At 39.3% G+C, this 27,310-nt stretch overlaps 2 protein-coding genes across 6 annotated transcripts; one reads left to right on the top strand and one right to left on the bottom strand.

Moving 5' to 3' along the window:
- Positions 1–2,413: 2,413 nt before the first annotated feature.
- Positions 2,414–8,530, top strand: LOC100706920 (indian hedgehog B protein). Its single transcript, XM_003445339.5, has 4 exons — positions 2,414–2,722; positions 3,823–3,980; positions 4,310–4,413; positions 6,499–8,530. The coding sequence occupies exons 1-4, from the start codon at positions 2,414–2,416 to the stop codon at positions 7,218–7,220; spliced, it is 1,293 nt and encodes a 430-aa protein (XP_003445387.1). The 3' UTR covers positions 7,221–8,530.
- Positions 8,531–9,896: 1,366 nt separating this feature from the next.
- Positions 9,897–26,691, bottom strand: bin1a (bridging integrator 1a). 5 transcript variants are annotated; one of them, XM_025903956.1, is made up of 20 exons: positions 26,316–26,691; positions 25,446–25,526; positions 25,219–25,273; positions 25,016–25,110; positions 24,263–24,358; positions 23,976–24,086; positions 23,732–23,824; positions 23,320–23,405; positions 23,110–23,185; positions 22,646–22,701; positions 21,669–21,713; positions 20,498–20,567; positions 19,896–20,018; positions 19,586–19,669; positions 17,664–17,684; positions 14,199–14,591; positions 13,584–13,673; positions 12,706–12,780; positions 12,513–12,614; positions 9,897–12,428 (listed from the first exon to the last, which is right to left on the bottom strand). In XM_025903956.1, the coding sequence occupies exons 1-20, from the start codon at positions 26,400–26,402 to the stop codon at positions 12,327–12,329; spliced, it is 1,941 nt and encodes a 646-aa protein (XP_025759741.1). In that variant the 5' UTR covers positions 26,403–26,691; the 3' UTR covers positions 9,897–12,326. The 5 variants fall into 5 exon arrangements, with proteins under 5 accessions (XP_025759741.1, XP_025759742.1, XP_025759744.1 ...); XM_025903957.1 differs by lacking the exon at positions 21,669–21,713 and having other exon boundaries at positions 26,316–26,687; XM_025903959.1 differs by lacking the exon at positions 14,199–14,591 and having other exon boundaries at positions 26,316–26,685.
- Between the last annotated feature and the right edge of the window lie 619 nt (positions 26,692–27,310).

Genomic DNA, 27,310 nt, shown 5'->3' with positions numbered 1-27,310 from the left:
ATGTTACATCGTCACACATCCAAAATGGCAGAGAAGTTAACCTCACATGGTTAGCTGACATGTGACTGAAAAATCTCAGTACCTGCATCAACATCTGCAACTGTGCAAGAACAAAATTGTGCAAGATGCTAACTTGGTGACTGATAGCATTTTCGGGGTTCAGTCTTTTGCTGCTTAGGAGAGCAGAGGAACTAAAAACTCCCAATAATTTGATATTTAAAGCAGCGAGGCACAGTTAGCTTGGCTATCTCTGAATTATCTGAATTATCTCTGATAATTATGACACTGGATCATGCGGTATGCACATGTATGCACAGTTTTTCGGCTGTGAAGTTGACTGGTGGCAGCATGTGGCAGCAGTTGACTGGTGGAGACTTCATGAGGTTGCTAAACTGGTGAAAGAAAGACGCTGTTTTACGTGACGATTGGGAAAATGTCAAACACTTAGAAAGCCATCTTCATGTTTTGTTAATAGGATAGGTAATCCAGAGGATGAACTGCAGATATAAGAACTGCACATTTATATGAATTCAATCATAATATTACAGACACCATCCATACTGATCTTCTTATCTGTGAGGAAGTAAATAAGTATACTGCCCAAATAGTGAAACCTTTCTTTTATTTAACGCTGCTACGATCTGAGGAACAGATATTAAAAGAAAGTCTTAACAGTGATATCTTTGAAATGTCACTGACCATGCCCCGAAAAAGCTTTTTATTCATGGAGTGGCAAAAGTTCCCGATGAGATTAAACTACATTATGGGAGCTATTCCACTTTGCAAAGCTAGAACCAAATTTGGCAAAACACTGACACCTCTATCTGACAAATTTTGATTTATTTGAACTAGTCTGCATGCTCCATACCAGGAAAAATTTAATGAATTTACACAAGTGTCAGTATGTGCTCTGTTTCAGCTTAAAGGCGAAAACAAAAATAGATGGCTGTTTACTCTGTGTGAATCTCTCTATTTGCCTTTCAGTGTCCCATCAAGACACATGAAAAGCAGTGTTGCAGCAAAAAATACTTTACGGTGTTTACAGACACAAATAATAAAACGTAAACTGTGGAAAGCCTCAGCCTTGTACAGTTCAATTCATTCCAAGGAGCCAGCACTGAGAAACAGTGGTGAGACCACTGATTTTCTGCTGGCAAATATTTGAAGAGCTAATTTGGAGGGGTTGGGTTTGCTTGTGTGTGTGTTTGTGTGTGCATGTGGACGTGTGCTTCACCTATAGGCAGCAAGAGAACCAAGTAGCCAAAAGCTTTTAAATTAAAGATGTCCATTTTAGAAAACTGGCATAAAGTTAGTACTATTGGTTATTTATTAGAGCACTCATTTAAGACTAATTGTCCCTGCTGTAACTCAGTCAGTCAACTAGCCGTTCAACAATCTGTCAGTCAGTCAGCAAATCAGTTTTTCTGCCAAGCAATCCACCTGCCAAACATCCAGGCAATTAGTATGTCTCACCACTGGTAATTACCCTATTACGCAGTCAGTCATCCAACATCAAGCCAACTAATGACCCTTGATCTTTATGCAGCCGGGAAAAAATTGTGTCAGTCTACTCCAGGAAATTGATTGTTTTAATTGATTGTGATTGTTGTTTACAATGTAAAACAAAAAGCAGGGCTGTCAGAGTACAGAGCTGTCAAGGGCACAGAAAGACATAGACAACAACTGGAAATGTGAAGTGGCAGCAATAAAGGGCAAACTTGTGTTTGCTGCTTGCCTGTCTGCCAGCAGAGTGTGGACAGGACTCTCCAGTGCGCCCTGTGCCCAAGAGGGGCGGGGTGGGTGGCAGAGTATAGGAACAGAGGGAGCAAAGGAGAGAGAGGAGGGCAGGACTGGCAGGGTGCGGTCTGAAGTGGCAACAGATCGTTTTGGATCACTCAAATCCCTTCAATTCAACTGGAAAGCTGCAGCTTGTTGCACGCCGGCCGCATATGGAGAGGAAAAGCCTTCAATCCAGAGAGGGCACCAACCAAAGAGCAGGCAAAAGTGGCTGATGTTATGACAGTTTCCCAGAGGAAAAGAAAGAGGGGGAGAGAAACCACAACACTGCAACTTGGATATCAGTAACCGCTCTCTCTCTTTAACTCTCTCACCCACCAAATCGACTTTGAACCTGTTTGTTTAAAATGCACGGACTTTACAGCCTGCACACTTACTGTTGATTCTGTAAGGCGGTGCGAGCGAAGTTTCTCAATACAGGGTCGATGTTCTGGAAAAGCTAGAAACTTTTTGGTATCCAAATGGTGCCCCGTGCAGCCGAGGTGCTGAGCTTCTTTTATCCGAGTTTTTCGGACGTGGATTTGCAACTGTCACGGACGATGGAGTCGGTAGCCAAACCGCGGTGGTACTGAAGACATCTCTCTCCCCCGGGAGAGTCATCCCTCCCCCCGGGGCGATGCGGATCTCCTTCCTCCTTCTCACCGCCTCTCTGTGTGCCTTGGTCCTCCTCCTCCTCGCACCTGCCTCGGAGGGCTGCGGGCCGGGGAGGGGGTACGGCAAAAGGCGGCTCCCGAAAAAGCTCATCCCGCTTGCCTACAAGCAGTTCAGCCCAAACGTCGCCGAGAAGACCCTAGGAGCCAGCGGGCGTCCCGAGGGCAAGATAACACGCAACTCCGAGCGCTTTAAAGAGCTGACGCCAAACTACAATACAGACATAATCTTTAAAGATGAGGAGGACACGGGCGCCGACAGGCTAATGACCCAGGTGAGAAGGGGGATGAATGAGTAGCCTACGTATACGTTCGCAAAGATGCGACACAGGCCAGCGTTCCTAAATATACCTGGTATTGCAAAAGGGGGAAAAGCTTTTTTTCTTTCTCTTTCTTTTCTTTGTTTTTATAAAGAAAGAATCGGTTGAAAGTTGATTGTAGCAAGCATACCACAAGGAGTTTAGTGACTAGATTGGTAACTGTTGCATCCAGCTGTCTGCTCAATATCTCTGGTCAGTCAGATGTTTGAACTACAGTGATTGATTTCATTGACTCCTGGTCCTCTGTGTTTTGCTGCCTGACATACTGAACTGTTATAGACTTTTAGTGTTTCTTTTACTCACGCACCAAGTGAGTCTCGGTGGTCGCCAATCTGTACGGTTTTCATGCCTAGACATAAGCTTTGGTGTGCGTAAAGTCACCGCCTTTGGGTCCCGGGGTATCTTTTCCCATCAAATATTAATCTCAGTGCTGTCTTCATATCACAGTGTTCATTTGGCCAACAAGCACACACCTTTCATATGAAGTGTAAAAAAAAAAAAAAAACACCCTGTTGTTTTAAGCTCTTTTTTAAATGTGAACCTTTAAACAGATTGACTAATTCATTTAATCCTACGTTCATTCATTGATCAATGGACTAACATAAACCACATTAATAATGCTTCTAACAATCTGAAAAAACCCCACCTGGCACAATTTTAATATACACTGACTATTTGCAGATTCTTTTGTGTTTTTTTTTTTACAATCTGAGGTATCCTGTATTTATTTTGATTATTATTATTATCATTTTAGTCACTCATGGTTTCCTGCTAGTTATCTTACTGGGGCCTGCTGTTGTCATCCATGATCCATCTATTGTCACCACATAATGCCCCTGATTAACAACCTTATCAGAAACACACTGTCCACACTGTAAAATGTTTTTTCTTTTCATTTGTTGATTGACACGAAGTAATCATTCTTCAGAGACATCTCATTGCAATTAATTTTTCATATACGTTTCTTCTCAAGTTTAAGTGATACGGGGACTAGAAGATTTCTTTATATTTCTAACAGTCTGCTTTCCTTTTGTTCTTGTTTGTTCCTCTCTTAGCGGTGTAAAGACAAGCTAAATTCTCTGGCCATCTCTGTGATGAACATGTGGCCAGGTGTGAAGTTGAGAGTGACGGAGGGCTGGGATGAGGATGGTCATCATTCAGAGGACTCATTGCATTATGAGGGGCGTGCTGTCGACATCACCACATCAGACAGGTAGGCTAGAATAAGTTAAGTGCTGTGAACAGGCCGGACGTTGGCCAGAGAACATTTAAACTGCTTGTAGTGCGTGAACTGTGACACTCAACAAGTTAAACTGTCAGTTACCTTATCTGCAATGTGATGAGTCAAGCAATTGGTAAACAAATACACCGCATTTTTTAGCTGATAGCAAGTTCACATATTTCAGTCTGAATGTGGGAAAAAATTCCTTCCTTACAACTTGTCTACATAAATGTCAAAGTAGAAATGGTCTTTTTGTGAAGAATTTTAATTCAGATGGACCCATGCTGGAAATTAACTATAAATTTTTGTCCTCCTGACAGGGACAGGAATAAGTATGCTATGTTGGCTCGCTTGGCTGTAGAAGCTGGATTTGACTGGGTCTATTACGAGTCCAAAGCCCACATTCACTGTAGCGTCAAGTCAGGTAAGAGATGGAAATTAGAACAGTGCACAGTATGTATGCATTATCAAAGTGCCTCTTTGTGTGTTTTTGCTTTTGTGTTCAGCTGTTATTACTGCTAATGAGGCTGATGCTAGACCATTTGACTGTGAGCCACTAATGGTTTAGTTTCCCATTCATTGCCTATATTAACACTCTGGGTGTGTGCTTAAGTGTATGGTCTACTGGGAGCCAATCAAAGCAGGTTGTGCACCTGTGCTCTTTGCCCAATTCAGCCTCACATGTTGGTCTTAATAGATGTTGTATAGTCATTATATATATCGTTAGTTATCAAGGTTTTAGGATATTTAGCTGTACAACGTGTGGATGAAATGAATGGAAACAAATGTAAGCAGGCTTTTCTGCATTCAGTGCAGGACTAATGGCAGCTAATAGTCCATATGTAGGACCACATTTGTGGTTAAATTAAAATACTTAAATTGCTTGACAGAATAGTATTTTCTGTATCTTGACTGTATATTCAATCTGCATTTTTGTAGTAGATCCATAATATTTCAGTACACATACTTTATCAGATACTTTCTTCATGCAAACAATAGCTGAAAGCATTCCACCTCCAGCTATTCTAACTTTTAAGACACTTAAGAAATCCATTTACCCATGTCTGGTACCACCAGTTATTTGATGCCAAACTGCATTCTAGCAGTCTGCTGAGGTTAGTAGCCTGTGAGATGATTAACTCTCTCTTTGTTCGCTATTGCTTTTCCTTCAGTAGGTTTCTCTGAGATCGCTTATCTGAGTCTTATCACCCCCTGGTCTCTGCAGCCTTCAGGCTTACCGACACACACCTTGGACAAATATTTGGCTGCCTTAAGACAGCCCTCTCACACAAACACCCACGCACATTTATACTGATTCATTTCTGTTTCACAATTATTTTGCCTTAATTATTCTATTCTATTCTATTCTATTCTATTCTATTCTATTCTATTGTTCTCCCAGTTCATTTAAGATGGTAGTACCATATAGGCTTAGTAATAGCAGGATTATTTGCTAAGATTCAAGCCCATTGTGATGTCTCAGTGTGTATAGAACCGCTGAGACTGGGGCATGTGACCCAGTTTAAAACACAAACTCTGCTGTAATCCAAACAATATCTAGAACCAGAGTCTGTGTACTTTCCTGGCTCTCTGACCCCAGGCCGTGCTCTGACTGTGGTGATACAATCAGCTGGTTATCCATTAGCTCTTACCGACTACCCCTTTTTGCCACCTAATCTCGCTGCATCTTAAAGGGCCAAATAGCTCAGATATACTCTGCAACACGGGCACTTTGGCAATAGCAAAATAAAATAGTAAAAGAAAGGATGTTTCTCTGTTAGTACTCTGGTAACTGTTAACATGAAAAATCTGCTTTAGAAAGATAGAAATACAGTACATGTACATACCATGGCACTGAACAGAGGGCAATACATGAAAAATATGAAGTTACAGCATCGGCTGATATTTTGCTTGTTGTCTTTTTTTGTAAGATTCCCATTACCCCAAGAAATTGATTTGCCTTAAAAAAATGTTTTGGGAACTATTTCATGTATTTCAAATCATATAAATTTATTGTAAGCATTATAAAACGGTTACAATGACACATAACCATATTTAAAGATTGCCTCACACAATGAAAGGGCAAGTAATAGTTTAAAAATCCAGCGATCAGCTCTTAATTGGTTTGTTTAAAAGCAAATAAAAACCTTATTTTTCTGAAGTGGGTTTCTGTGTGTGCATAGTTTCTAAGCACAAGAAGAGGGCAAGAATCAGATAGACAAGAAAGCAGTTTGAACCTTGGCTTTGAGTCATAATGTATACATGTGTTAACAATCCACCACTAATCCACTGAGATAAAGTTCTTCGAGAGTCAAAGTCTTACCTGCTTTATACTCAGTGACCCAGAAAAATGTGAAATTCCTGTTGGAGACCAAATGCCGCAGTGCCTGTTCTCCTCTCCTGAGAGGACCTCCAACATTTCTCTCTCTTTATGCTTTGTCTCATTCTTGCATTAGCACTAAATAATTACAAATAACATCATCATGTCTTTTGTTCTTCAATTCAACAGAACACTCTGTGGCAGCCAAAACCGGTGGTTGTTTCCCTGGTGACGCTCAGGTTGTTGTTGAAGGTGGTGCTGCTAAACAGATGCGTGACCTCCTCCCTGGTGATCGGGTCTTGGCTTCCTCAACAGCAGACGGCCATGGTCCTTTTCTCTACAGCCCAGTCCTATCCTTTCTGGACCGCCAGCCCAATGCCACAAAGATCTTTTATGTTATTGGGACTGATGCAGGATTCAATATTACTCTCACAGCTGCTCACCTGATCTTTGTCACAGACTGCACTGCTGGGCTGAATCAGCCAGAGGAAGAGCCCTTATCGGGTTCCACGTGGGAAGGCAGGCCTAGATGGGGAGTAGGTCAGAGGACGGTTTTTGCCAGCGAGGTCCAGCCAGGACAGTGTGTGTTTACATCGGCAGGGGAAGTGAAGTCACAGCCAAAACTTTCAGTTGTGACCTTTGTGAGCGAGCAGAGGAGCGTTGGCTTGTATGCCCCACTCACCCAGCATGGGTCTATAGTGGTAAATGGTGTATTGGCATCTTGTTATGCTGCTGTGGACAGTCACCATTTATCCCACTGGGCCCTGGCCCCGCTACGACTCTTCTACAGCCTGATTGGGCCATCAGAAGCACAGAATGATGGGCTGCACTGGTACCCTTGGCTTCTACATTGGCTAGGGAAAATGCTGCTGGATACTACACACTTCCACCCCTGGTCTGTTGAACAATGACATAGATAAGAGGCGCAGAGACATGTTTCACCATGATGTCTTCTTTCAGTTAACACTAGTATGGAGCACTAGAACGCAAAGCACAACAACCTTTCTTTTCACAAGAAATCAACTGAGGGACCACCAAAGGCAGTTCATTTTATAATGTAAATATGTTTTGTAGTAACTCCACTTGCCTGTATTTGCTGTACTTCAACAAGTTCTTTTGTTGTTCATGCAAACGAGATAAAGAGAGAAAATGAGACAGGACACATTATTCTAGTAACAGAAATATGGAAAAATAGTATTTCCAGTTTTATTCATTTCCAAAAAATTTAATAGACATGAAAAAAAAATTGAATTCTGTTTACCACAGATCAAAAACAAAGATTATACTCAAAAAAAATTGCTGAGAAGTGAGACTGTCGGGTTTTATCCTTCCTTTGTACTGTATTTACTCCAATCTGACAATATTTGAGCTTATTGATACAATTTTGTGAAACCTCTTTAGTGTCTCAGGCTTAAGATGAACACACAAAGAAAAAAAGAGGAGAAATTAGTGACTGAACAAGGTGAGATGTGAAACTTTAAATGTACATAGGTATTTATATAGTTAAGTCATGGACTTTACTTAGTTTACTGTTAGATTCATCACTGCAGTAAATTCACTGATTCTTTACTCTTCCTTTTAGAGTCTATATTATATATTAGCAAATAATTTACAGAAAAATATTTAACTAGACAGTTTATTAAGTTCATTACTTTGTACATGATGAGATTAAATGTACTGGTGTTGCATTGTTTTTTGACATCTGAAAAAGGGCTTTGTTGTAACAACTGGATGGCAGAGAAAGAGTATGAATACACAGTACTTGTGTTACACTTTGTACACATACTGCGTAACTCTACTTCACAACATTTGTCACTTACTGATGCAGGATTGGTTAAAGGTGCTATAGTGGCCGCCCTGTCTCTGCCATCCGTTTTTACACGACTTGATTGTGTTAAACAAATTGATGTGGCTCATTTAAACATCTCCTTGTTGATTATCAGGTGTTTTTAATTTAAAACTGTTTTATTTGTTTTTCATTGTTTCAGGTTTCCAGTTTTCAGATCAGTACACTCAGGCTGTATTCAACTACTGTATTAAGTAGCTAGCTAGGCATCATATTAAAAACAGTACTTATTTTTATTCTTAAGCGTTTAATAGGTGTTTATTTGAAACTTTGCATGGTCTTTTTTGTCTTCCGTCTTTTTACACTTAGCAGTATGCCAAGCAGGTCTAATCTTTTTTGATAAATGGCTTATTGGAGATGAATAGATATGTAATATATAGTTCATATTTCCCGCATGCCCCTCCCAGTTGAGTTGCTATGTGAAGACTCAAACATTGCAGTCGATCTGGAAAATTGAAGGCATTCTTTTGTATGACTGCTCAAAGATTTGTCACATATGTATATTAAGCTATTGTTGGAGAGACTATTTAAAGATCTATTTTTTAAAAAATGTAAATGTAATATTTTTTCTGGCAACTCTGTTCATAAAATTTGTATTTGAAACATAAAGGTTTTCTCTTGTTTGTAAACTAAAATCTGTGTGTTGTGCTTTTATCATAGCAAAGAAATCAAAACGAGATCATGACAGTACAATACAAAGTATCATATAGATATAGATTATCTAATAAAGTAAACTTTCATGGCTATTCTGCTTGTTGTAATAGAAATGCTCTCCGTCTTTTCAAGATCTATGCTAACAAAATGGACTAGCAAAAGGATTTCATATTATGTATTGATAGATAAAACATAAATAACCTATTGGTCACTTTATAAAGTGATACATCTATAACTTAATATAACAGCAGCTGTGGTTAGGGTGGGCTGCTGTTTGGTTTCAGTACCAAGGACAGCAGCTCTCTGCAAAGCTCCTCTTTCCTCCCCTTGATGCCTGAAAGCTTTTTCTTTTTTCCAGGATAGGAAATTAGTCAGTGAGCACAGTACCCCCTGCTGGATGCTTCAGTATTTGCAGAGAAGCAAGAAGAAGAAAGAAGGTCCTGGCTTTAAATCCAGTCTGATTCCTTTTTGGGTGTTTAACTTTCTTCCCACAGTCGAAAAACGGAGGTAGGTAAGGATAACTGGTGATTCTGAACTGGCTGTAGGTGTGAATCTGTCTCTTTCTCAGCCCTGCACCAGACTGGGAACCTGTCCAGGATGTAGCCTGCTTCTTTCCCTAATGGAATGAAGTAGATGGATGGTTGTCATGAAGAACATGCTGAACACAACTTGTTTTTCTTAGCTGAAGAAAAAAAAAACATGGATTAGTGAGAAGTACTTTAAAATTTTGTTCAGTTTGTTCACATGACCAATGATCACAAATAATGAGCAGAGGGAGAACTGATTTTTGTTCCCGTCTATCTATATATAGTTATTTATTAGACAAAGAACAAAGTGTGTTTTTATAACCAAATTTTAAAGCCTGCATTAATAACATTTAAAATATAATTTTGATTCAACAACTTGAAAAAATTGGTGGATTAACCAGTTAACAGAAACATAAAAATTAATTTAGTAAGTAGCAATTTTGTTAATTAAAAATATTGTAAGGTTTATGCCACATCTTACACTCAGTGTTGACATGATAAATTTGGTAAGAACTGTAAGGTACTGCACATTTAATAAATAAGAACCACAGACAAGTAGCTATTATATTTTTTATCTTTAATATTGGTCAGTTAGGTACAGGAAAGTCCTTTTTGTCATACCCCATAGCTCAACACAGGAGAGTGTTACATAAAGACAAATACAGAGCCAGACCCAGGTAAACGTGACCAATTTATACAAAAAAAAGGAAAAGAAATAGTGATTAATTTGCCTTAATGTGAAGCTGTTGTTCTCACGTGTTATAAGGCATTTTAAATATATATGAATAAAAAAAATAAAGAAAAAAAATGCAGTCCAAAGTGGTTAAAAAATACTGAAAACCATTAGAAAATATCCACTTGCATCTGGTTGCTTGGAATTTGTCTTTATGTGACAAGCCTCCATGTAATTAGCTCTGTTTGGACCACGATACCTAGCAACATTTTGAGGCAAGGCTGATGGGCAACCAGCAGTAATAATCAGGACTGATTTGAAAGAGAATGGCGGAAAAACACACACCGTGACTGCCCACCACCATCCTATAAAGTTTAACAAAACACATAAAAAAATAAAAATAAATACCTTGTTTCAACTGCCTCAAAAGTGACCCAAGTATCACTGTCTTAAATTAAGGGTGTTCACACAACAACACATGGGAAGTCAGCATGCACACAGTAACACACATACAATATGAATGTCTTTATAGAATATGTATCTGTCATCACAGCTTGGTAAAATTACACTTATACACAACAAATGCACAATAACACCTGGAACCGTAATACCAGCCAGTGGAAAAAGGCCCAAATACGTTTGAGTTGCCCTTGTCCGGTCAGAAAAACTTCCCCTGGTAGGTTGTGGCGGTGGTATCATCCAATAACAATAGCCTATAGATAAAGATTTCTGATCCTCAAACAACTCATAAACACACACACACAATCGTACACACGTACATTTTCTCTCAGACTTATTACATGTTAATAACATCATGAGAATCGCTGTTAATTCAGTGACTGAATGAATGACTGAATGTGAGATAGTTTTAACTACCTATGCGGCTACGTCGAGAGCAGTAAACCTTACAGAAGTACAAAACACTCCATAACATCCTCAGTTGGCAATTCTGTTGACATAGTTACATTAGGCTATATGTAATCATTGCTTGGCAGCATATAAAAATAAAAGAAGTTGCTCTGGTGCATATTCATAATCATCTGCATTTGAGTTAAATAGTCTCTTTGCAAACAGAGGGAACTGTTTTCGGCACATTTATTTATTTATTTAGTTAATGAGGCTGGCTCAGTTATAATATATTTGATTAGTATAAGGGCGTTGCCATATCTATAAACTATTATACTACCAGTAGCAGTTTCTTGATTCTGTATTTTGTAGGCTAGCTTTTAGCAAGCCAGGCTAATGCATATTTGGAATCGCTTGATAAGGTAAAAAAAAAAAAAAAAACAACAGTCAAAAATAATTTATCAATTAGTCATTAATACCATATGAGACTCCCAGACCAGAAATCATAATTATGGATTCCTTGTTTACTTTAAATCCAGTAATATGTTGATCAGTTAACAACATATGCATTTATTTGGATTTTAACAACAGGTTCATACTACCTATACCACCACACAGTCTAAACTAATACAACAACCAAGGGCCAGTTTTTTATAAGTAAACAGTTAAAATAGGGATAAAGGACAGGTTTTATCCAATGGAGTTTGTGCCAATGGCATCATATCAGGAGTGTGATCACTAATCTGAGAACTCCAGTCCTAGTTAAAGATCTGCTGCTGGGCTGATGAGGTTTCAGTACCATGTGAGTTCAAAGTTTGAAGGAAAGTGAAGTTGCAAGCTAGGAGTTGGTTCGATTTTTTCAGTGTTTTAATCTGCTTAGTGACTGTTTCTACTAAAGTGAAGTGTTTTTACCTTTTGCTCAGCCTTACACTCTCTTAACAAATCCATTTTTTGGCTGATGTGGGTGTAAGACGCTCAGCTACACCTGACATCATACTAACTACAAACGGTCCTTGATATCTCATTCCCAGTTTAAAACATGTCAATCGACATCTTTCACATGATGACGAGTGATCAAGGATAAAAGATTTTAATGCCATTTCAGCTGCAACCATTTCAGGGATCACCATCCTTGCATTTATTCTGTATGAGCTCGAGTCTCCAATCACTTCCTCAAATATCAGGTAATTGCAGAGAAAAACTGCTGAAAGTGAAACCTGTGAAATGGCTACATCTGTAATTTGTAAATGTTGGCAGAAATCCACAGAAATGCCAAGATCCACTTTTAGCACAGTGTAGCAGACCTTAGAAATGTATGATTTCATCCAGGGCTGTGACAGCTCTGCTTTTATGGCCAAAGTCCTAGGAAAGATACAGTATCAGGGCAAGAAAGGGAATATGGGCAAGAGGAAGAGAAACATAAAGAAGGAGCCGGACTGCGGTCCTGTCCTCTTGTAGATAAGAAGCAGCCTCACAGCCTCTGGGTAAAGTTTTCGGGAAATACTCCTTTAGTGTTGTTTTCTTTGTTTTGCTGCCAGTCGTCTTGCTTTATTCCCATCAGCCAGCCATCATCCTAAGCACACAAACAATCAGATAACAGTGTCAGTGTTTCTGTGGCACAAAAGCACATGAGTATGCTTTCGAGTTTTGAGTTTACCTGTTCTTCAGGGTTGTCAAAAGTCACTACTAGCACCACATCACCGGCCTTCATCTCCAGTTCATCTGTGTCATTGGCAGCATAATCGTGCATCACTTGGACCTGTTGTATATAAATGCTAACGTGAGTTATCGTCGTATAAGCAAAATACATTTGACACTTTTAGGTTTTCCCATTTGGTCTCCTGTTTTACCTTGAACAGAAAGCCAGGAGGCATCTCTGCAGATTCTGATGCTACTTCTGTTGATTCTGCTGCTACTGCAGGTGTCTGGACAATAAATACATTTAAAAAATGCTTAATTTATGGGTACATTATTTAAATAGCAACATTTCACCTTAAAACACACATACACGTCCATTAAATCTTAAGTTGTTAAAAAGTGAAAAGAAAATGTGATGGCAGAATTTTACTACCTGTCTTTTTAAAAAAAATAAGGACCTGATCTGATATATAATTTTGTGACTAATGAGATACAAGGATGCACTTTGTCTTTTATTGTATAGTTGATTCGTTAGAAGACAAATGTAGTTACTTAAAAAAAAAACAATGCCAAATATAAGGTTTACAATGTGCATCACTTTGTCTTTCAACTGGTCCTTTAGGAGTAGAAACAGCCGATCATCTGCTCCGTGTCATCCTATATCTTCTTTCACACTAACCCTCTGCAGGTCCTCCTTCACAACATCCATGAATCTTCTCTGAGGTCTTCCTCTTTTCCTTTCTTGGCAGCTGCATCTCCAAAATTCTTATATATATCCACTATTTCTCCCCTGAACATGTCCAAACCATTTCAGCCTTGCCTCTTTTACTTTATTTCCAAACCTCTCAACCTGAACTGTCGCTTTGATACACTCATTTTTAATCCTGTTCACCCAGTAAAAAATCTTAACATCAACACTGCCAACTCTATCTTAGCCTCTTGTCATTTTGTTGGTGCCACAGTCTCCATAACAAACAGAATAAATATGAAATCCAGAAAAGTAAGGCTCGTTTTTGTTACATAAAAAAAATGCAGCTCTGAGTTAATTATAGCAATCGCTACATATTATAAATTAAACTCTTGCGCTCACCTCCTCTTCCTCCTTTGCTGCTTCTTCCACTACTGGTGCAGCCGGTGCAGTTGGTGTAGCTGGTTCAGCAGCTGCAGCTGCAGAGTCTCCCTGGTAGCAGAGAGAAAGATAAATAACGAGAGAGGTTAAAAGGTGAGACGGATAAAACCTTAAATTAAAGAGGGGCAAAGAATGAAAGAAAGAAGAGACAGACAACACGAGACAAAGACAAGCAGAAAAGCCTAAACAGCAAAGTCTTTGTTATTACAGGCATGCTGCACAGATGCAAGATTAAATACTACTGTACAGTTACAATAAAGCTTTTGCACAGAATACTATGTGTGTGGATTAGCAGTGACTGGGATTAACTGCGTGTAGAGAAGCAGATGTTGCTATTCTTTTCTTTCCCTCAACAATTTATTTTCAACTTGCCCTCTTTATCACATTTGATGCATCCATGCTTCAGGTCCAGATGCATCCTAAATCTTTCCATGTCAAGATTTCTCCATCTGCCACCCTTTATTCACATGATCTTTTTCTCTCCAGTACCCCATGCTCAAACCTGTTTCTTAAGAGTCGATGCATCCATCATTTTCATCCAAATGCATCTCTATATTTTTTTCTCTCCTTGGTTACCTGACCCTCTTCATTATCCAACACAGCAGCAGCTGGGGGGGCTTCCTCCTCAACTGCGTCTGCCGGAGCCTCATCTGCAGGTGTTTCATAGTCTGTGGCAGGCACCTCTGCGACTGGTTGGCTTTCCTCATCGCCCCAGCCCTCTTGGGCTTCTTCAGCTACGGTGTCATAATCAACCGGCTGGTTTCCATCATCCCCCCATCCCTCTTGAGCTGCAGCCAAAGGGTCATAGCGAACTGGCTGGGTTCCGTCATCCCCCCAACCCTCTGTAGCAGCTGTGATGGGATCATAGTGGACAGGCTGCGAACCATCATCCCCCCAGGCCTCTGTAGCAGCAACCACAGGGTCATAGTGCTGTGTGGTCGCTTCTTCTTGGGCACCACTGTCCTCAGGCTGAAGGGCAAGGGTCAGGTTTCAAGGAGTCAGAGGGCACAAGAGATATTTTACCTTCTGGATATTCTAAGGGCTTCATAAATCAAATGGGATCAAGAAGAATTAAAAATAAGAGAAAGCTGGAGATGTTGTATGACCAGTTTATGTAAGCAACATAAGACTAATAATAAAAGTAAAGTATTTTTAATGTAGAAAGGGGTTTGATTTTTTGAAAAGTGTAACTAAATGGATTTATAAGAGGTACATTTATAAGAAAGAAAGGAGGGAGTTTGAAATGTTTAAGTACTAACAGGTCATACAAGTGATTTTGAATGTTTTAGCCCTTAATGTAACAACTATTTTTTAATAAATCTTATACTGGCCATATTGATTTAGCCAAAAACCTTCTCTGTTTCCAAAGGATGATAGTTTTCACTTTGTCTTTAAAGAACACTCTGTAAGCATTTGGAAACTGAGGGACCAACTGTTGTATTTTGCAAAGGCAAATGTTTTCTATTCTTTCCTGATAAAGGGTTTTAGTTGCTCATCAGGTCTAGACTGCAGGCAAGCAAGTTTTGCACCTGGACTCATGCTACAAAGCCACACTGATAGAATTTGTGCAAACAGAGGCTTGGCATTGTCCAGGTGAAATAAGCTAACTGTGTATGACATTGTCTGTCTACCAGCATAAAACCTGCATATATCATTCAGCATTAATGGTCCCATACATCAGCAGTCCCCAACCTTTTTTGAGCCACGGCCCGGTTTAATGTCAGACAATATTTTCATGGACCGGCCTTTAAGGTGTCGCGGATAAATACAACAAAATAAAATGATGCGAGCAAGACAAAAACTGTGGTATTTTGTAAATATAATAATAAACGTGAATTCACTGTGCAATTGTGTAACTTTATTAGCAGCGTCCTCCTGAAATGCACCAACAACACTGAGAGTAACATCCTCCTCTCTGCCCCTTAATGCTCTCTGGTCACTATGGCAACGCGTAAATATTTCTTTTAAAATAAGACACACAACTACAACATGGGAAAAGACCCAGGGAAACCGAGTTAATGATAAAAACCCAGAATTTCACACCCGAGCTTCAACTGTCGCGGTACCAAACGACTCACGGACCGGCCCGGGGGTTGGGGACCGCTGCCGAACATGACATGCAAGTTAACGTGTACTGTACCTGTACTAATGTACCACAATCTGGCTTTTGTTTGTGTGACTATCATGAAAACTGGGGACTTGGCATGTCACATTGTCCAAAGACTGTTAAGCATTTTGAAATCTCGGTTCACAGGACAGTTTTCTAATTTGCCTTGGTCTTATTTACGTTCACAGTAGAAGGTGGAGAGATTTGTTGATTTTCTTTAGGCTGTTGTTTTAAGACTGACAGCAGTTTTCAGAAATGTTCTTGAGCCCTATATGGGCTCTGCATGGCTTTAGAGCCCAAAAACCATGGCCATTCAATATCATATTTTAGCATCATCCTTTGTGTATAGAGTATGGAGTGTATTTCTTTTAATGACATAATGTGTCACAGATTTGAAAAAAATATTTATTCTCTTTTTTTGACAAAATTCTGACAACATTCATATTCTTAAATAGAATAAATACAATAGAATAGAACAGAATAGAATGGTTCTTTATTGTTATTTTACACTTTTTGGTTTTGGTTTGACTTTTTTGAAATATTCAATCATCATTTGGAAAGAGGGCTGTACTTAATGTTAAATAAGGGGCTAAAACTCTTGCAAAATGAGAATGGTCTTTTAAAGGATTTGAACAGCGATAAGTATTATTCTAATCAAAATAATTGGTAATATTTAAAGATAAAAATAAAGAAATTTATCTTAATTGAGCAGAAACAGGACCATGGGAGATCAGAATATGTCATTACTCATAAGCATTATCATCATAATTACCATAAAACCCATGAAAATTGATGTGGAAGTACCAACCTTTACAGAAAAGGTTCAGATTAAATCAAAAGACAGATGAGGGTAAGGAAGGGTGGCAGGAGAAGGCAAAAACATAAAAGCTGTCAGCTTTTTCCCATCAGAAGATAGATGTTGGATCTTCTGTGTGTGGTTAGCAAGCATGGTTTCTAATCCAAGGCTATGTTCAGATGGAGAAAGAGGAAGGAAGCTTTGTAAGAGTAGACATGTCAGTCCTTTCTGAGCCATCACTGCTTTGCCTCAGCCTCAAATACAGCAAAACTCCATGATTGTTGAGACACATCTCTCTTACAGCGAGAGGGATGAACAAAAACGTTGGTTAATGGGCAAAAGGCCAAGCTACGAAAAAAGGCTTTGTGAAGTTGCCCAGTAGCTCTTGTTAGTTTACCAGACTCGTTTGTATAACACAATCCACAGCAAGCGTGAGCAACTTCACTAAACTTTGAGAACACAAAAGATCCCTGTGTGTCACATGAACCATGAAAATAACATGTAAAGGCTACATGTTCTATCAGTTTGACATGTGAACATACAGGTACAGCATGTGAGGGGAAACAGAAAGGAAATAAGTCAATTCAGTTGCAAATGATTTCAAACCACAGAAAATGTTTTTCACTATTAATATTATGTTTAACTTTTATATTAGAATTTACCATAAAACACTGGGTACATTGGGGCTTTTAAAGGTCAGTGGTGTTTTGAGGAGGCAAAAGAAAAAGAGTGATTTTAATTGTGGACTGCACACAAGACACTAATTATATGGATTCAGTATGTATAAAAGTATGAAATGTCATCTTGGAACTGAATTGACTGAAACTCATTCACAAGCTCCATTTGTGCTGTTCAATAATATCTTCAGTGTCTATCAAATCAAGCACTGCAGACACAAAGACAATGCACAAACAGATTTGGGACAGACAAATGAAACAGATCACTGTATTGAAAAGCTGTACAGAAAAGCTGTAATAGAAAAGGCATAATAGGAGCGGGGCTTCTATAATGTATGACTGTTATTAAACTGATGGTTACTATAAAAAAAATAGAAATAAGTATTGATGAAGATGATGATAATTATATTTTTTGCTAATTACTGTTGCACATTTTTTTAGCATGAGTATGCGTGGCTTACCCATGAGTCCCAGTTTGCAGGCTGTGGAAAACAAAGGAAGTAATAAATACGAAGAGCAGAGTACTTTACAGTGTTGTTGCTTTTGCCTGTTACATTCAATAAGACACGCCCCATGCTCTAGAGCTACAAGCCCATAGCATAAGATCTCCAGCAGAACAACTGTACAAGCACTATGTGGTAAAGTATTAAGTGATGTGTGAAGCCTGAAGGGGTAGATTTGTTAAATGGTTACTGTGCATGTTTGGTTAGGCCACCTGCACAGTTTGAGTGCAGGATGTTAAAATGGCAAAATAAATGTAAATTTGCATATTAGTATATATTAAATTGTGTTAAAAACTAACAACACTCTCAGATCAATGGATAACAATTTCATTTGGAACAGAGGACAATATTTTAACATTAAGATTTTGCAGCGTCATTAGGGAATCCATAGTTAGGTCCACAATTAAATTTTTAGTAATCTTGCCTCAGTATACCAATATAGGCAATTTGATTAAAATCAAACAGCCAAGATGAGACTGAAGTGTTAATGCTTTAATTCAAGCATCTAAAAAAAAAGCGTTGCGTTAATTGATTATGAATTTTAGCCATTTTTACAGAAACTCATAACTAAAGTAAGTTAAAAAAGTAACAGGACAAACTAACACAACTTTAAGAATAAAAATTCTTTTGAATACTTGGATGTAAAAACAAAAAAAAATCCTAAGAGTTAAGAATGTGTCATCGTCCAAATACTTTTGAACCTAGCTATATGGCTTTGGCAGGGGGATGGCATTGTAGGGCCCCCCAACCAGTAACAGCAGATGGCTTCCCCTCTGAGCCTGGTTCTGCTCAGATTTCTTCCTATTAAAAGGGAGTTTTTCTTTCCCATTGTCTCCAAGTGCTCGCTCATATGGGGTCATCTGATTTTTGGGGTTTTCTCTCTTATATCGGAGGTACTTTAACAAACAATATACATACATATAAAGGGATTAAGAAAAATATTAAGATAAAAGATTTTATCTCTTATTTGAGGCAATAACTGTTGTGATTTGGGGCTATACACATGAACTTGAACAGAATTGAACTAAAGTGAATATTATACTACCACTAGTATAATGATTAATTAATATATAGTAAAACTATAACTGCGCTCTATGTACTTCTGTGCACTTCACAGATGGATAATAATTATCAGTGATTCGTAGCTTTTCACCAGATCAATATTTTTACTGTACTGAAAGTTTTGGTAAGTTTGCTCTATATCCTGGGCTTCAGAGTGGGGAATTTAAAATGTATGGGTTTGTCATTGCAAGCTTCTTGTCTTTCAAGCTATGTAAATCACATGTAATGGCATGTAGTAACTTTGTTCAATACCATGCATAGTATAAGCCAAACAAAAAGAGATAATTTAAGTATTTGAAAGAATAAAAACACCTTCCCAGTAACGTGAGGAACGTTTAGGTTATTGAAAATTTGTACAGTCTTGGGGACCAAGAAAGAACAGCAAAGCAGGGCTGTAGTCTGCAGTTCATGCCATGAGTGATCTGTGGAAAGTGCTAAAGCAAGAAGAAGTGTACACTAGAGGCAGGTGTCTACAGGTCATCATGCCTTCATCTAACTCTTGTTTGGTATTTTGGAAAGAAGCAGAGCAGGCAACACTTCAAACTATGCCAAGCTTACCAAGTGATTTCAATTTCTATTCAGACCTATCAAGCTTATTTCAGCATATTTAAAGTGAACCAACCACACTGGCAATGGCAGATGTTGTTGGCTAAACCTTCATTGGACATCTCATTCTTTAACTCAGTTCATTTGGAATTAAATATTATGAAATGAACTTAAATTCTGTCTGAATAGAAACTAAAACCTCTTGTGAAGACTGACATATCTTAAAAGAGAGGGTCTCTAGGATCTTTATCTTCATGCCATGAATCATCCACCTGTGTGACCGTGGAGGCTTTGGTTGCTGCACTGAAAGAATCCAGGTCCATGTCCAACAGGTTGCTCAATGCAGGACTGTCAAACTGATAACAACAGGAACAGGAGGGCTCATTGGCTAATTGGGCACAACAGTGGGAGAAGGGATAAGGACAGAATTGAAAGGACAGAATAGAATAGAATAGAATAGAATAGAATAGAATAGAAGAAATTAGAGGAGGGGCAGATCAGAAGTGGGTGTTCTGACCCGCGCAGAAAAGGGGAAAGCTAAAGGGGTTTTTCACAGTTCATCGACAGCAGCTGCTCACTGACCTCTGTAGGGGAGGTGACGTTGATATCAGGAGTAGCTGCAGCATCAAAAAGGTTGATGATATTCTCTGTTTTTAGCTCTTTAGATGGTGTCACCTTGGGTGGAGGAGGCACTGCTGGTCTGAGCTAGAATATAGAAAAAAGGCAGTAATTAATTCCTTCAACTAGACAAATCGATTGGACTTTGCTATTATGAATGCAAAATTCATATTATGCAGTTTAATTTTGTCGGAATGTGTAAATTACATTTTGTATCTCTTTGTTTTGAAGTACATGCCAGATGGATCAACATAAATAAGTTCTACGATAGTCTCACAAAAACTTTACCATGAAGCCATGAATGTGTTTACATACACCATAATAGCCTAAACTGGGGTTCTATTGCCGATCACATAGAGTTGACCTGAACTTAAAAACAAATGAATCAAAAATGTTTTGAGAAAAAAAATACAAATAAACCACTTACACAACATTCGCCCAAATCCACAGGTATGGCAACCCTATGTGTAAGTGATGATGGCTCCCCAGAAACTAAAACACTAAATGATCCTCTGTGCATTCTGAACGAAGAGAAAACATCAGTGTGTGTGACACTGTTTGTCTACCTTGGATGGGGATTTGGGGATCGGGGGTGGTCCTCCTGGCCTGAGAGTGTGGTTAGATGCCTCTTTACCACTGAGTAAACAAGATAGAGAGAAAGAGGGAGAAGAAAAGAAAACAAATTACAGAGAAAGCAATGAAGACGGCAAACGATATGAGATAAAAGAGCCGAGGTTAAAGAAGCATCTAAATGCGAAAACACAAGATTGTAAGAAGGGTTACAAGACATGCACTGCAAGATTTCAAGCAGAAAGTGTTACAAAAGCTGTCATGCAAGAAAAGTGAGTCCCCTTTCATGGTTTCAAGTCCTCTCCTCTCATGCAAGCAGGCTTTGTTTGTGCCTCCAGAAATCCTCACAAGCGAGCAGTGACAGAGGCAACTCCTGTTACAGAGAAGATGCTCTAAAGTGGATAAAAGCTGCTCCAGAGCTGCAGATATTAAAAAAACGTTGGCATATACCTGTAACTTAAAGCTGCAACATATTGGCGGCTTTAGATGGCAGTGAGAGGTACGTTTTGAAATATCAAGCACATCAAGGAATTTGGTGTTTAGGATTCAGGGAAGAGCTCCAGAACTCCAGGGTCCCCCCTAGGATCCAGGCTTATTTTGTGTCAGCATCTCTGAATACGTATGCTGAGTCATATTACCACAGACAGAAGCTGCAGCTCCACTGATGTGTGCTCACTTATGGATCCTACAAGGACAATGCATGTTTATATATCTACAATTTAGTCATTTTAATCTTCTCTAATCTATTTTGGTCCATAGTTTTTATGATGGACCTTTGCTCTATTGTTGGATTTCAGTTCCTTGGTTTTCACTTGACTAGAAAACATTGAACACTACTGACTAATGCAGGACTGACTGAAAATTCACCTTCTACCTTAAGGTGAAAGACAGCATAATGTGAGACCCCTTGTTGCTAACAGTGACAGTCTTGCGTGGCGCAGCATATAAGACACACAGGTCTGCTCAACTCTATCTGCAGCTCTGAGCACAAAACTTTCCGATCCAAAAGTACTTCTTTGAAATCACTTGCACAAATCAAGCATCCAGTCCTCTGAAAACTCCCAAGTCTGCAGACTGACTAACATACACGCTAGCTCGACAGACAGGTCAGTTGGACAGACAGACAACAGTTGTTTCATCATTGTTACCCCAGCTGCTTCCAGTTACCTCCTATTTGCTCCTGATGATGAGGCGCTGCAGATACCTGTCTTGCTGAAAGGGGGATGAGGGATTCAGGGGTAGCTCTAAGTTAATGTATGCCATTTTGGTTATCCATTGCTGTTTTTGATATGTGGTGTAATAATCTATAAATTTCACAGTGATAGATTATTGCACCACTTCAGACATGCATCATAAATTAATGATGCAATAGAGAGATCAGCCTTGAACATAAATCAGTTAGGATCATACACCTCTCTAAAATATTTATCCCTTACAAGCACTCACAGAAACTTCTTCTATTTGCTTTTAATGCTGATCATCAAAAAATGATCAGCATTTTTGGAACCTGCAGGATTTACAAATTAAAATAAAACTCTGCTCATAAACAGTGTGGACAAAAAAAAGATGTATAAATAACCTCCCCACTTCATTTATGCATCAAAAACAATGGTTCTGCGCTCTTCCTAAGGTAAACTAGTTTATGAGGCTCAGCATTCTGAAATCTTTGTCAAGACTTTTTATACAAGCAGCTGTTTCAGGTAATCTGAAATGTTTCCAGTGCCTCGGGTGTTTAAAACCCAGTTTTATCAAAATAAAATTTGATTAAAACTAGTGCTGTGAGCGTTAATCTCGTTAAAATGAGGTTAACACCATAACCGAATTAACGCGGCAAATCTCTTGCCCCGTGCGTGGGGCTGGACGGCGTCAACGTGTTAACGAGCTAACCGTGGTAACGCAGCCCTGCGCACAGGGCGATCCGCGCTAACTCGCTAACCGAGATTTGCCGCGTTAATGCGGTTATGGCGTTAACGTCATTTTAACGAGATTAAGGCTGACAGTACTAATTAAAATAAAAAAATAAAATGATATCTATTTAATTCCACAGATCCCTCCCAAAGCTAAACCTGTTATGTGAAAAGAATATGAAACAAGCGCCCGGCTGTACCTGAGAGAATTTAAACGACGGCTCATTGCTCACTAACCTGGTTGTGTCTGTTTCCTCCAGTTTCTCCAGGATGTCATACATATCCTGATCCAACTGTAGAGACAGAAAGATGGAGCGTAAGATAAACATTTTTACATCACCTATTTATTTATTTAATTAATATTAAATTTCCTTCTGCCACCTTCTTTGATTTATATTTTACACTGCAACTGCACCCTCCTAATAGGTATTGTTATCCATGTATTGCAAAGTGTCGGATCCAAACAAATTACTTAAAAGCTTTTCTCTTTCAAAGGAAAAAAGAGAAATACATTAAAACAGACTTTGCACTAGGTGATAAACAAGGAAGGTTAGATTAGATTTTATATTCAGCTGCAGGCCCTGCTGACGTAGTCGATGGCCTTGTCTGGCCTGAACTGTTATCTGATATACTGCATCCATTTCTCTCGTCTAATCTTTATCTAAATCCATCACTGCTAGAGGCTTATAGAAGACTCCTACCCGACTCATTTCTTTGTGAAACTTCTCCTCAAAACCAGCCAAACTCTGGAAGGTGCTGACATAAAACCCAACACGACTGGAAAGGGCAGAGAAGAGAGAGACAGCACTGACTGCATTAACAGCTTGACTTCATTTAATATGCCTATAAGCACACACGTAAGTAAAATGCACTGATCCATTTAGGAAAAATCAAAAACACATATTCCCTACCTGTTCCAAAGTGATGGCAACTCTTCTTGCAAGTCAGCATTAATCTCCTCAAACACCTTCTGGGCCCTTTCCAGCTCCTCCTCAGCCTGAAATTAATGAATTAGAGTATGTTTGCAAGTGTGTTAGATGTTCTGGTAATGAATTAAATACATTGTGTATGTCTGTGTGTGTGCGTGTGCACAACATCTCTTCCACCACTGATTGTGCTTAATATGATTTGTTCTTTTTGATGTTCTCATTTTCAATTTGACCTCATTAGATTATCAACAGAGAGGACAGAGAAGCACAGGGATCATCTCTAGAAAGGCTTCCTGAAACTAGCTCATACTGACTTCTTTGTTATGGTAACATGTATTTTACTGCTGGGTTACCAGAAAACTCCTTACAATTGTAGAATAAGGTAAATATGTACCTGGCTCCTGGAAAGACTGCTTTGGGCAACGTTGTGTGCAGACAGGATACCCTGAGCCCACCCTGGAGTGGCCCTTTCCAACAAGGATGAGGGCTACAAAACAAACAATTTTTTAGGTTTCTTACATGTTGATTCACCTGAATAATGAACTGAAAAACAAAATAATTGTTGAATTTTGCATCTGAGTGATTACAAACACCTTTAGCAACATACAGCTGAAGAAAACCGCAGCGCATTTGTTTACCTTAGTAATTTTAATGCCCCCGTCCTTTTTCTTGGTTTTGTGTGTCACGGCATAGTTATGCCTGGCACTGTCGTAATCTACCAACTTCCTGTCCCTTTTAGCTATACGAGCCTGAACAAAAAGGAAAAAAAATGTATTATTCACTTTCCTCATTTATATCGAAATGCTCAGTATTCATACAATATGCTTTCCAGCAAGGTCACAATATATAAAAGAGACGCTCACTGCCACTCCATTAACATTTATGACCAACGATTTTTTGTTGAGGTCACGACCTCTTAACTTACCTTAATATCAGGGAACTGGCCCAGGTAAGTATCCATGGAGATGAGAGCATGATCAACCAGCTTCTGGTGGTAATCAGTCCAAAGCACATCACAATCCTGCAAGATGAAGGAATGTACAGAAGCACACACGCAGTCACAAGACAGACTGTTTAACATCATATGAGACAAATCGCCTGCAGAGCACATTTTATATTGCAGTAGCATGTAATGTGAATATATTTCTCCATTACTTTGTAACTTTTTCCAGGAGCTCTGTCGCATCATTTTGACTTGTGCTCCTCACTAAGGCGAAAGCCTTTTAGCTAATTGCAATGACTTCTTGCTATTTGTGGCTAATCAAAAATGACCTCAAGAATGCAATTAGAGGACATTTTAAGGATGTCTACAACATTTTTCACCAGACGTGGTTTTACGACATATAGCATAATATAAAGTCTGCAGCAGTACAGTTTTTCATGCTATGGGAATACAGTTGCTTGCAGACCTGGATAGCCTGGATATTTTGGAATAGCGGTTCTTCTACTATTTTCTAATCAACTTGGAGGACTCGTGTAGTTGATACCATTTATAACACAGGGTTGGTGAAGATCCTCACGTTTACCGCACTAAGTGGGCACGCATACTCAAGGGCAAGAAAAGTATAACCCCTGTATCACACAACTTTCAGGATATCTAAGCACACACATCCTGCACACACACATAACCTACTCACTTAATATGGCTTTTAAACACATAGTAAAAAGTGTTTCTCACCTCCACAATGGAGTCCACTTCATTCTTGCCGTACCAGTCTTGCTCATACATGTCAGCTAGACATGCCTGAAGGTTCTTAGAGGACTCATGCATGGCTAAGGACAAACATACATCCTCTACATTAGCTTGTATTAGTGTGTATTCATACGCCAATGAAAGTGTGTTTCTGTGTCTGGATGGACTTGTGTGTTTGTGTGCATCACCTTTCACAGCCTCGAGGTATGCTCTTAAATCCCTCTGGAGTTTGCTGCCTTCAGTCTGAGGATGAAACACTAAATATGAGCCTCATCAAAAAACGCCAATCGTGTATTATATGCTGTGGATTCAGACTCAATGCAGGCTACAGTTTATCCTATTATAGGCCATACTATTGTTGATATCTAGAAAATGTTTAATTATGACTCCACGAGTCACTGAACTGCACTCTTACATATTGTTTGTTGAAGTTGATTACTCCCTCTTCAAAAGCGACATCTTTGGTCTCGTCTGCTTTGCCAAGTTTCTGCAGAACCTGTCACACAAATAATGATTGAAAACATCAGACCATACAACTGATTCCCAGCAGCTTTCTGTTTTGCCATCAAAAATCAATAGTATTTCTTCACATTTGGTTGGAAACATGAAGTGATGATGTAAAACAGAAACATACACACACATGGCAAGCCTTTTTAAAAAAAATATTTGCCATATTGATGGGACATATGGCCAAAATCTATATACACAGTCTAATTTCCCCCTTTGGTAACATTCACACAGACATAGTATGCATGTAGGGAGGCACCCGTATCTGCTTTCTGTCTATCTTTAGCCTTACAGCAGGCTTTATAATACCTTTAGCTGGACAAATAGCGCCCCCTCCCAAATATTGAGCGCAAAGTACAGGTGTTTAAAAGCGTAGTCTGTGGCCTCCTCTACCAGCTATAGTCCACATATTGCAGCATGGTTGTTTAATAATGGCCTATCAGAACGTAAGAGATGATGCTCCTTACTGAGTAACATCACTCATCTGCCAGTTTAGATAGGAGCGTTCAAATACCAGACACATCAGGCTAGATCATGAGCGGGCCTACACCATATCTGACTGCAGTACGTGTCCGCTGTGTGACAGTGTTTTAAAGCAGGGGAGCAGCCTATTTCAAGTGAACAGCCTCTTCCTTAAACACAGCAACCTCCACGCTTATTTGATGATGTCGTGATGCGACACTGCGCCTCTGTGGAGGATGCGGCATTACTGCTTCGTGGCGTGAGGGCCAGAGATATAAATTTACCACAAAGCAACGCGTAAGGGAGAAGCGCTTACCTTTTCTTGCGCTCTGGTTAGTTTCTTCTGCACGTTACTGGCCACTTTCCCTGCAGTGAGCCCCTTCCCCAAATTCAGCTCAGCCATCTTGTAGCGTAGATCAGTCTTTGGATGCGGGAGGGAAGGGAATAAAAGCAATAACGATCGGAGGGACCGCTACGGTTACCGTTGAGGCAAATGCATCAATGTCCAGTTGAGAAACAACAAGGACAGGTGTAGTTGTGTGAGGTTATGATGTACCTGTGGGGAAATATGTGTGCAAAAAGCTAGCTTGTAGTCTCTAATATTGCACTGCTGTGTGTGCGCGTCCCTGACAGGAGAGGAGGAGGAGGATGCTGTGAGAGATGATCTTAAAGGCACAGATGCTGCGCGTCCACACGGGGACATTTTAAAACATTATTACACAATAAAATAACCGCCGACACGCGGAATGTGAAGAAAAATGACGTGTTTCTGAAGCGACAGTCAGAAAGGTTCTTTTGCAAACCTTTTCAGTTTCATTTCTATCTGTAATTTGACTTTTTAAATACCTGACCCGAAGTCAGGTCTTGAGATCATCAATGTCTTCGCTTTGCGAGAATTAAACATTCAGCAGAACTTTCATAACTTCCAGCAAACAGTGGCGATAAACAAGAGGGCTACCTTTAAGCATGCGCGGTTTTATTAACGCCTCAAAAGTCGTCCGTCCAGCTCTGCTAATATATCGTTACGTAATAGGTAACATGAGAGGCTGGTTTTACTAAGGAGCAGCTGTGCGTAAACTGACCCGAGGAGTAAACATTTGTAACTCACTACTATAATTATTCATTTAAAGATTATTCTTGTTAATATTTTTTATGATGTGTTTGGTTTCAAATGGAATGGATCCAAAAAATAGAGCAGAAGTATTTATATGTTTCAGTTTAAAACGCAACTACAAGGATCTTCTCTACGCACATTCACGGATGATTAAACGAAGTTAATCCCAAATCAGTATCATCTGACAATAAAGCAAA

The sequence above is a fragment of the Oreochromis niloticus genome, linkage group LG16 (genome assembly GCF_001858045.2).
Source record: "Oreochromis niloticus isolate F11D_XX linkage group LG16, O_niloticus_UMD_NMBU, whole genome shotgun sequence".
NCBI classification, from domain to species: Eukaryota; Metazoa; Chordata; class Actinopteri; order Cichliformes; family Cichlidae; genus Oreochromis; species Oreochromis niloticus.
This window is presented reverse-complemented; position numbering and strand designations above follow the sequence as displayed.